Here is a 12286-nt window from a genome sequence, read left to right on the forward strand (position 1 = left end):
AAACAAAACGATTACGTGGACATTACAATTTTATCCTTGCTCACTAAGTCGAGCATGTGTATTATATGTCAGATTCATGTACAGGCTTGAAATCTTAGTAAGTAGTATATAAAGTTAATCATCATGAATGCATGTACACACCTAGTGATGATGGTTATTGTGAATGCCACTTGGAGTCTAAGAATGATTTGACATTGCCCAAAATAGGGATCTGCCGAGCACATATATTGACATGTTACTAGATTTTGTCAGAGATCATGATGATGTAATGATATCTGAGAAAAGAAAATGAGGGCATTTGATGAAAAAAGTGAGATGGCAGCTCTGAGAAAGAAGAGGACAAATTGATCCTTGATGATAATTGAGATATAATAATTTTTACTTTTCCAGTTATATTTCTACTTTGTGTATAACATATTTTACTTTGTTAAGTTTTCCAATTATGATATATTAACTCATGTTCAAATAGGGTGATCAAGAACTTAGCAAGGATTTTTCTCTGGTCTAAGATTTGTGATTTGTATGATGAGGATTGATATGAATGAATATATATATATATATATATATATATATATATATATATATATATATATATATATATATATATATATATATATATATATATATATATATATATATATATTGTAAACGTATACACGCCCGCCCATGCCCCCTTTGCGTATACACACATACACACAACATGCCAAATAGCTATTTGGCACTCTAGGCGTCAAATAGCTATTTTACACTAGCGTACCCTTTTATATAGAGTTCGGACAGAGCCCACCACACGCAATTTCGTCTGATCGATCTGTTCGGCGGCCTCCCCAGCGTGCCTCCTCGGGCGTGACCCCATCACTGATTAGCCAGTGCCACCCTGTAAGTCGCCATCGATCAAAACCGTGCCTACCCACAAAAACAATAAAAATAAACTAGGACGCAATGACTGAAGATGATGAATGCTTGACTATATGAACATAATGAATGACTAATTGATTCTCCTGAATTGTATTTGGTACTCAATAATTCTTATGAACATCTAGACTAAAAGATGGAATGACTGAGTATTCATATAATGACTGAGTTTATTTACTTCCTTTCATATTTCCTGTTTTTTTAAAAAAATTGTCTGACTCACTAAATAACTGCTATCTCAGTTATTCTCATGAATGGCATGAGTACCCATAGAGAACGAAGGAATTGTCGCGTGAGAAAGGGAAAGGTAAACGAACGAAAGGTTGGATCATATTAAATAGATGGAGAAATTTAGGCCGGCTCTGTTGGACTGCTGAGACGTCTCGGTTGAGAGACAGGATGCCAAATAACCAAATAGTTATTTGACATCTAGGGAGCAAAATAGCATTTATATACACACACTATGTGCAGATATAAATGATTAATTTGCATCTGGTAAGTTCTAACCAGCTAATTTTTATCGGTTGGCCGTAGCACATAGAAATTAGGTGATTTCCATCAGTTTCACCTGACCGATAAAAAATAGATAATTTACATCCTTCATCCAAAAAATAACTAGTTTTCGTTGCTTAATATGCAAGAGATAAAGACCCATTAGCTATTTTTTGTGGTCCTTTACGATAGAAATTGTTCAAAATACTGTTGTGGATTAAACAATATACATGATGACGCATGGATGTTGTCGTCGCTAAAACTACCTCGACAGTTTTGGGGCGACTTGGAAAAGTATGGCCTGCGTGGAAATGAATGCCGTTCCAAGCATGCATGCTGGACTTTCTGAATTCTAGAAGAACAGTAGTAGAGCCAATCTCAGTTGACTAGGGGTATTCAGAGTTCAGACAGTAGCTGATCGAGTGGCTGGTCCCTGGAACCTTTGCAACAGCAACTTCACAAGATTGACACCTGATAAACTTATGTGCAGAGCAACCCCAAGAGTTTAGGTTGAGGTTGACAACTTGCACAAAATGATATCATAGAATATTTTTCTTACTGTTGCTTAGCATTTTTTTTCTGAATACGCAAGAGAGTTGTGTATCATTACAACAATAATAAGAAGAAAACCCGATAAAAACGGCCTCCAACCCCAGGCAAAGAAAGAGGCCAAATAGGAAACCAAAAGAAAGGCTAACCAAACCAACAAGCAAGAGAAACCCTGACCACAACAACTAAACTAAAACTACCTATGAATTCCACAAATCAAGAGCACGTAGACCAGCCGCTCCAACAAAATTGCTGGTGTGCTCATTTTTACTCTCAATCGTGTTTTTTCTCAGTTTTGTCTTTCTATTCTATAGCACTGGAATAGTACTAGAAGAACAAAACTGATAAAAAACATGACTAAAGATAAAAATAAGTACATCAGCAAAATCAAAGGCACTACCTTAAAAAACCCTTTTGTTTTTTATGGAGCCAGACCCTATCTGCAAGCGGCTCTCCGGTCCTTTGAGGTCGAGCGCCACTAACGTTCCTATGCTTCCAAAGAATCCACACTCCTAGGCAGTACTAGTAACAGTAGTATCCAAACAAAACAAAACGATATTTATAGAAAAGGGAGAAGTATCACTTCACCATGAACAGATGTACATTGAAATGTCTTTTGCATGGAACTAGAGCAAAAGTTCATTACACATAATTTCCTTGAACAAATCCGTTTGACAATACAATAGTTTATTACATCTCTTGTGGTACAAATAGTACATAAATACTCAACTAAAACGAAGAACGGATCACATCGTAACAACAAGAAACAAGCAAGCAACCACCAACACAAACCATATAGCCACACGAAGAGCATCAAACTGCATCGCTATTCACAGGCTAGCTTGGTCCCAAAGCTGCTGAGGCTGATGGCAAATGCTTGAAACGCGGAGAGTGGTTGCCGGTAATCCATTGTGAACATATCGCTATCGACCTTACCAAACTGCAGCAGAACCGTTTCATCATCCACGTTGGTAGTAGGCTCACTGGGGTCGGCAGCAGCCACAAGCTGGAAATTCTTGACTGATGCAACTGTTACCCGCCCATGGAAGTTTAAGCACCAGCATTGCAGGTGCTCATGCCAGCGGGGTGCTTTATTTCGTAAAGTTGTGGGGCCCAGGGGGCGCCTGAACTTTGTCTTGAGTGAGTTTTCCCAAGTCTCTTGGGCTGAAGGGCATTCGAGAGTGCAATACATTCTCCTGGGGCCTCTGGATTTGAGCAAGTTGTATTTGTATGAAACCTGTCCAACTTCATAATTGCCAGCCGATACCTGGGGACTAATCCTTCTGCTTCCGAAACGACGACTAGATCGACTACTTGATGCTTTAGCACCATCATATGGTGGCTTGCTATCATATATTTTGAAGTTTGTCCCCCAGAAATCAGATCTAAACAAGGTGCAGAAGTAGAGTTGTATTTTAAGATGGGGAAAGAAGTTTCAATACAAGCATTAAAACATAACAGGAGATCAATAATCTACTCCCTCAGTCCTGAAATATAATGGGGTTTGCGCTGTCCTAGTCAAAACTGTCCAAAGTTTGACCAAGTTTATAGAGAAGAGTATTAACATCTACCAATCAAAGAGGTAAATTAAGAAAATATATTCATAATGTATCTAATGATGCTAACTCAGTGTCAGAAATATATTGTTCTGTGTAAGTGTAAGCTTGGTCAAACTTATGACGGTACTTAGGACAACTCAAATCCCTTATATTTCAGGAGGGAAAGAGTATGATGTCCGCACAGAGAATTTAAACAAGGGGAAGTGTTATATAACCTAACCTAAGAGTCTAAGACAGTGAAGTGCTAACTTCTCCAACATTTAGATGGTCAACGAACTTTTGCAATACCAAATATGTCAGCAGTGCAAGAACACAACTTAAGCAGTCAATTGCAAAGTTGCAATGGATTCATGTATTGCAAGCCCTAATACCAAGTAATGTACAAGGCATGCTAGCAGGTTCAGGGAGTTTGTTCTTCAATAAGAGTACATAGACAGTGTACCGTGTAAACCATCAAAACATATTACCAGGTAGTTGAAGGGCAAGGCATATCAAAACACAGGTACCAGTTGGAAGGATCCTGCAACTTCATTCATTTTGTGTATCTTAAGTTATGCTTTCAAAAATATTTTGTCAACTACATGAAATGTATGTGCCACCTAATCACACCAGAACACGTCACTTTCAGCAACCAATTCATAAGCATAGGTAATCCAAGAAGGTTCAGGAGAACTCTGGAATCATGTTGAACCTCACCTCAGTTTCCCCATGTATGCATTGCTCCCTTGTGATAAGTCTTCTGCATCAAGAGATATAATGTACTCGGTATGGGGACCACGCCTAAATCTTCTAGCAGCCATGAGAAACTTCCCTTTATCCACAGGTGCTGTCAGATGCCCAAAGAGAGAGAGAGAGAAAAGGTATTAATCATCAAGTATATCTGACGGTGAAAAGGCTGAAGAAAAAATACATCTAATGTACAAAAAAAGTTACAACCAGACGTCTATGTAAACATAAAAGTACAAATCCACACCCAGCTTGGAATGTGTATCTGTGCACTTCAAAAGAATTCTACATAAAAAACATGTAGCGTTTGATGGAATATACACACAAGCATAATCATAAAAAATATTATCATGACGTGTACTACAAGAGCGAAAGGGCCCCTAGCCTAGCGGTTAAGGACTTCCGAGTAGCACCTCCAAGTCCTGGGTTCGATTCCTATCGGGAGCGAATTTTCAGGCTTGGTTAAAAAAATCCCCTCGATGTGCCCCATCCGCTCTCGGGTTGCGATGTCCTGTGCGCCACCCTCCGGTTGGACCGTTGCAGAGTGGACAGTTAACGCCGGCCCGTTAGTGATGCGGGGCCAGGGTTCAGGGATTTTCTCGGTCGGGACCATTGTTTCGGTCTCTTCTTATATGGAATACCGGGAGGGCGGTCTTTCCCTCCCCGGCCGAGTTTTACGTGTACTGCAAGACTTCTTTTAACCCAAACTAAGACAATAACAGGGAGTCTCATAAGGAAATAATTAGCCTCACCAACAGTGAGCTGTTGAGGGTAAGTAAGAGCTTGTACAAGATAATGTGAAGTACTGTTACTATCCATGATTCCATGTACGTTACAGGACTACAAGGGCTACAAGTAATTATTCTAGTATAGTGTTCATGTAAACTGTTTGTTCTGTTTCATTATCCAATCTACTTTGTTTCCATATGATCACAAATGAGTTAAACCCAACTGCATCCCACTGTCCAGGAACTTATTCTATCATGCTGGTCCAATTAATAACCTAATGACAAAAAGCAATTAGGTATGGAAGTGGAAATGCAGAATTCCATAAGAAAGAATACATCGTGCAATATTTAACGATGAAAAAGGTGCACACGTCATATCTTCTACTTACAACTTGTGAAGCCAAGGTAGAGGTAGAATGTAGAGTTGTTCTTATTCCTCTTGATAAAGCACTGCATTGGTCTCTCCCTTGGCCCTGGCTGTGTTTTGAGAAATGGTGTAAGATTTAGGTACACAGATGTCAAATAAAAAACACTACGACACTGAATTGGCCAGGAAACTTCTCAAACTATATCCTAAATATCTGAATGGCCGGTACGTATCAAAACCGCTGATGACGCCATATAAGGGAAGCCATGCAATCGACCTGCCAGGTTATTTCTCTCATTAGAATCTAAATAACAAAAGTAACTGAGCTAACAAAGATATTCAACGAGCACTGCCACGACACCCCAGAAATGGCTAACTTCCGCACTCCATCTGCCAGCTTAGTTTGTAGCAAAAACTAGACATTTCTGATTGTGGAATGTTTTTGTAAATCCATGGCCAGCATCAAACATCACTGGTACCATTAGATAAAATAAGCGACCGAATTTAGTCACCTCCAAAAGCTAACTCTGAGCACACGCCTGAAAGTTATACTACCTCCATTCTCAAATATTTGTCGCCGGCTAGTTCATTTTTGAACTAAAACGCGACAAATAAAAAAGAACCGATGGAGTATATATAAACTCTCATACAGATTGTTGGGCCAAAAGTATGTCACATTTTGGACATAGGATGGAGCATGTTGCTACTTCAATGACCCTGTACACCTGATTGAATGGGACTCAAGAAGCACCACGCCTGCCACCTACTGCTACTGCCATCTTCATGTCGTGGTGTTTCACAACATGAGCACCGCGCCATTGTTTCCTGCCCTCCCCTCCGTTGTCTGACAGGCTTGCCTATGCCTACCTTCCTCTGCTGCTGCTGATAAGGTCCTTTGGTCTTCCTCCTCCACTACTGCCCTCCATACGACTCCTTTCATTCCTCTCATAGTTGTTCTCCTGGCTCTGGCGCCCCCACTCTGCCCACCTCCTGTCTCTAGCGGCTCCTGCCACTGCATCCACCGTCACTGCCAGTTCGGCAGTTCCTCACCAACTGCAACTAAATGTACCTCCCCCATCACCAATTCCCACCACCACAAATCCCCAACAACAAAACCCCCAACCCCTAACCCTAAGCTTCGCTGCAGTTCATGGAGTTCTTCAGTTTTCAAGAGATGGAGGTCAACTCGAATCATTTTGCAAAATCGTGAGGTCAGCAATTCGACACTAGAATCTATTAACCCTGCCAGTACTCCAATTTCTCAAAGTTGCAAGAGTAAGCAACCTCATGGTTTCATGGCCTGAATTGACGGTCCAACAGTACGTTAGATTGGCCCTCAGATTTCACACAACTACCTAGTCCGGTGCATCAATACCATCATCCATCAGGGAAGCTTCGTTAACAAGGACCAAAATCCCATATTGCATCGATCTCTCCTCAAAATAATCGAGACGGCATGGTCAAGCTTCGTCAACAAGGACCAAAATCGCATACTGCATCGATCCCTCCTCAAAATAATCGAGACGACACGGTCACATGGATATACACAGACCAACGCCGCCGCACACATTGAATTGTCAGCTAAGAGCCTAAGGCACTCTACTGACCTCTGTGCGAGCGACCAGCTCAAACCGCAGCTTCCGTCCTCACCTGCTTGAGCGAGGAGGGGAAGGTGATCTTGCCGGACTCCGCCGGCGGACGCACGACGGAGACGGCGGCCTCCCGCCACCGGCGGCACACGCAGGCGCAGGAGACGACGTCCTTCCGCGCCGGCCACCGCTCGCCGCCGGACGCCTCGACGCGCCGCACCACGTCGGAGAGCAGCTCCGGCAGCAGCCTCGCCCACCTCTCCTCCTGATCCTCCGCCTCCGTATCCGGGTCCGCCTCTACCACCTCGTCCATCTCGCCGCGCTCCGGTGGCGGCGCCGCCTGCGCGCCATCCCGAGGCATCTTCCCACAATCCCACTACAGTCGCGGGCCTCTCCTTTTTCTTTTTCTCTCTCTTCTTATTTTTTCGCTCGCTTGTTTACTCAAAACCGCGGAACTGTAGGCTGTAGCTGACAAGTACCGTGGTCACCGTAGAGTCCGTCGTATGTTTTTTATTAAAAGAAATGGTCCACCGTATACTCTTATTGTTTAATATAGATATAGATGCATTTTTTTTATATTCAGCGCAAAGAAGTAGGATGCTAGTACGCAGTACTATTATAGCTTTGTCTTAAGTTAATAATCTAAAAAAAGAAATATATTAACATCTACCATACTATCAAAACAAATTCCCTATATATTTCATGGTGTTTGAATCTAGTTAATGTTAATATAGTGGATATTTATATTTTTTAATAAAATTGATTAAATTAGAGAAATTTGGTGTAGCTCAAATCTATATTTAGAAAGAATCAATTAGCTAACTAATTGCGATTATGTTTGACATGTTATTTAATTTGTAAGATGGTTCGACATACGGGTCACACCGCTCAAACTTCATGTGCCTTTTTATATAAAAGAAAATAAAGTACGTATGTATAGGAACATGTATATGAATATGGTAACGGTTTGACCAAAAGAATTCAAATAGCTATGAGAGAAGGAATAATCTATTTGTTGACGCCTTTTCGGAGCGCCAAATACTCAAGAAGAACCGGCGGCGGTGCTCTCTGGTCAGGCGCGGACGGTCCGCGGCACGGAGCCGGACGGTCCGCGATCTGGCGCGAGGCGGCGGTGCTCTCTGGTCAGGCGCGGACGGTCTGTGGCCTGGGGCCGGACGGTCCGCGACCTGGTGCAGGAGCTTGGGTCCTATGTCTGACGGCCGGACGGTCCGCGCCCTGAGGCCGGACGGTCCGCGCGTGCGCAGGGGCGGCGGAAGTCGCCGGCGGCGGCCTGGATCTCGCTCCCGGGAAGGACCCCGTCGGGGAGGAGAGATCCTAGGGGTTGTCTAGGCTCGGGCCGGCCGACCTAGACTCCTCCAATCGGCGTAGAGTCGAAGAGAGGCGAAGAATTTGGGGATTGAGAGGCTAAACTAGAACTAGACTAGAACTACTCCTAATTGTACTGGAAATAAATGCGAATAGAAGTTGTATTGATTCGATTGTTCATTACAAATCGGCCGTAGGCCTCTCTTTTTATAGAGGAGGGGGGCTGGACCCTTTACACGACCGGATTCCGAGCTAATTCCGCGGATATAGCTAACAAACATAGCACAAAACTCGGAACCCTAATCTATTCTGCGCGTGCGCGGACCGTCCGGACCGCGGACCGTCCGGCCTCAGGGCCGGACCGTCCGCACCTCATTTTGGTGCTCAACATATGCCCCCTGCCTTTTGGTGGAGCTGAGCAAACCAAAAGCGAATAACTCGATGAGATTACATCGGTTCTCTTAGGCATCTTGCCACATACTAGGATGATACTGTTTGAGAAAACGCCCATTCAAAGCCTTAGGCAAATCCTTGCCTTGTAATGTTTGTAGCAAATAGGCGTTGCCGGACATCACTTGTTTTACTTTATAAGGACCCTCCCAGCTTGGCGACCATTTCCCGAACTTCCGGTCTTTATTCCTTAGAGGCAGAATAGTCTTCCACACCAGGTCTCCTACTTGAAATGATTTTGCTTTGACCTTCTTGTTGTAGGCCCTGGCTACCATGATCTTGTCCTTTTCTATTGCTCCCAAGGCTATCATCCTCTTGTCGGTCACCTCATCAATATTATCCATCATTGAATTATAATAATCAGTAGCATTTAAATCATTTTGTCTGGCGAACCTGACAGCATTCAAACTTATCTCCACAGGCAACACTGCTTCCTGCCCATAGACAAGCTCAAAAGGAGACACTTGAGTAGCCCTATGTTTAGATATCCTATGAGCCCATAAAGCTTCAGACAAAATCTTATGCCAATGTTTAGGATTATCAGATATCTTCTTTTTTATCAAATTAATCAATGTCCTATTACTAGACTCGGCTTGTCCATTGGCCTGAGCATAATATGGAGATGAATTAAGCAGCTTAATTCTGTATAATTCAGCAAATTCACGTACCTCCTTTGACATAAAAGAAGTACCTTGATCTGTAGTTAAGGTCTGGAGAATGCCGAATCTATGAATAATATGCTCAGTTATAAACTCAATTACCTCCTTGTGTGTCATGTTCTTTAGAGCAACGGCTTCAGTCCATTTGGTGAAGTAGTCAGTGGCAACTAACACAAATCGATGCCCCTTTGATGATGAAGGATGAATTTCTCCAATAAAGTCTAATCCCCATCCTCTGAACGGCCAAGGCTTGATGATAGGATGTAATTCGGCTGCAGGGACTAACTGTAGGTCGCCGAATTTTTGACACACTTGGCAACCCTTGTAGTACTTGAAACAATCAGCTATCATACTAGGCCAATAAAAACCAGACCTTCGCAACAACCACTTCATCTTTGGAGCTGATTGATGAGTACCACAAATTCCTTCATGTACTTCGGCCATGGCTAATATAGCATCATCTGGGCCCAAGCACTTAAGCAGGATATCATTGACTGTTCGGCGGTAAAGTTCATCACTCATCAAAACATACTTGAAAGCTGTTCGCCGAATGTTCTTATATGTCCTTATATTGGGATTTCGTAGATAATTAAGTATAGGTGTCCTCCAATCACTTGCATCGGCCTCATTGTCGACCGAATTGATCAAAAGAACATTTCTGGTAACCCCGGACGGTCCGGCGTCATCACGCGGACGGTCCGCGACCTGGGAATTTGGCTTTGCACCGGTTATCAGATTTTCAGTTTTGTGAAACTTTCCTCTCTTTATCCGATAACCTGATGCATCTTGTGCCAAATCGTTAGCTCTATGATTCTCAACTCTAGAGATATGCCGAATACTGAATTCGTCAAAAAAATGAATTATGCTCCAACATTTCTCAAGGTAACTATTTAGAGTACCATCAAAACATTGATATTCTTCTAACACTTGTTGGACAATCAGCTGAGAATCACCAAATACCTTCACATGTTTTACTCCCATACCATTTAAAAGTTCTAAACCGAATAGGCGGGCCTCATATTCAGCTTGATTATTAGTGCAATAAGTTTTCAATCGGCTAGAGAAGTCAAAGGAGACATTACTTGGTGAAACAAGCACAATGCCAATTCCTTGCCCTTCATTGCAAACCGATCCATCAAAATATAAAGTCCAAGGAGTAATAGTGAGGTATGACATGTCTAGTTCATGAATATCATTAACCCGATGTTCTACAATGAAATCCGCTATGACTTGGCCTTTCATAGATTTCAATGGTTCATAGGCCAAGTCATATTCTACGAGTGCATAAGCCCACTTACCAATTCTACCACTCATAATTGGGTTATGCAACATGTATTTGATCACATCGGCTTGACCAGAAACAGTGCAATGACTAGACAGTAAATAACATCTACATTTGGTGCATGCAAAAAACAAGCATAAGCATAACTTTTCAATAAAAGTGTACCTTGTTTCAGCATCCACCAACCTTCGGCTTAGATATGTCACCACATGCTCCTTTCCCTCGGTTTCTTGTGTCAAAACAGCCCCAATGACCTTATCCTCAGCTACAATGTATAATCGGAATGGTACTCCTGCTCGTGGTGCTTTTAATACGGGAGCCGAAGATAAGTATTTTTTGATGAGATCAAATGCTTCTTGTTGTTCTGCCCCCAAGCGAATTCGGCATCATTCTTAAGCCGAAGAATAGGGGTGAACGCATCAATCTTCCCGGCTAGGTTAGAAATAAACCTTCGTAAATAATTCACCTTGCCGAGAAACCTCTGTACCTCGACCTTATAGGTCGGAGGTCCCACATTCCGAATAGACTTGATTCGGTCAAGGTCTATTTCTATACCATGTTCATGTATGACAAATCCTAAAAACTTACCAGCCGACACTCCAAAAGCACATTTACGTGGGTTCATTTTCAAACCATACTGACGCATTTTATCAAAGGCTTTGCGCAAATCAGCTATATGAGAACTAAACTTAGCCGATTTGACTACAATATCATCAATGTAAACTTACACAGTGTTTCCTAACAATTCATGGAAGATCAAATTCATAGCCCTCTGATAAGTAGCACCAGCATTTTTCAGACCAAATGTCATGACAACCCACTCAAATAAACCAATGAAGCCTGGACATATAAAGGCCGTTTTAGACGCATCTTCTTCGGCCATGAAAATCTGATTATATCCGGCATTACCATCAAGGAAGCTAATAATTCTATTTCCTGATGCATTATTGATTAATGTGTCGGCTATGGGCATGAGATATTCGTCTTTAGGAGTTGCTCTATTTAAATTGCGAAAATCAATGCATACTCTAAGTTTACCTGACTCCTTCTTCTCCACCGGCACAATATTGGAGACCCACTCTGCGTATCTGCAAGGTCTGATAAAATCAGCTTCTAGCAGCCGGTGGATTTCGTCCTTGATGCGTGGGAGAAGATCTGGACGAAATGTTCTAGCTCTTTACTTGAAAGGTCTGAAACCAGATTTAATAGGCAGCCGATGCTCTACGATCTCTCGGCTTAATCCAGGCATTTCAGTATAATTCCAAGCAAAGCAATCTGAACCTTCAATAGACCGATCATCTCATCTCTAGGATCGGTCTCCAGGGTCTTGTTTACAAAAGTCGGCCTTTGAGTTTTACCATCTCCTATGTCAATCTCTTCCAAAGGATCGACCGATGTAAACCCCTGTCCTAGTTTATCAAGATCTCTGAATTCCTCTATTATGTTTCCCACAGAGGAATTAGAAGATCTTTGTGTGACGGCGGACTCTCCGGTCTCGGGGACCGGATCATCCGTAATACTATCTGTCACACCCGAGTTTTAGGGGCACCAAGACCCGGGCGTGAACATAATCACCAGGTGTGCTGGGACCAAGTCTCACACATATGATGAATCATGGCACAAGATCGAATGTCACACCTTTAC

General features: G+C 42.5%; 1 protein-coding gene across 1 annotated transcript; it reads right to left on the reverse strand.

Annotated features, from left to right (window-relative positions):
* Window positions 1-2584: 2584 nt before the first annotated feature.
* Window positions 2585-7327, reverse strand: LOC100193706 (TUB transcription factor). The gene is made up of 4 exons (NM_001138798.1): window positions 6987-7327; window positions 5359-5446; window positions 4212-4341; window positions 2585-3341 (listed from the first exon to the last, which is right to left on the reverse strand). Exons 1-4 carry the CDS (start codon window positions 7284-7286, stop codon window positions 2783-2785), a joined length of 1077 nt encoding a protein of 358 aa, NP_001132270.1. The 5' UTR covers window positions 7287-7327; the 3' UTR covers window positions 2585-2782.
* Window positions 7328-12286: the final 4959 nt, after the last annotated feature.

Source organism: Zea mays, chromosome 8 (genome assembly GCF_902167145.1).
Source record: "Zea mays cultivar B73 chromosome 8, Zm-B73-REFERENCE-NAM-5.0, whole genome shotgun sequence".
Taxonomy (NCBI): domain Eukaryota; kingdom Viridiplantae; phylum Streptophyta; class Magnoliopsida; order Poales; family Poaceae; genus Zea; species Zea mays.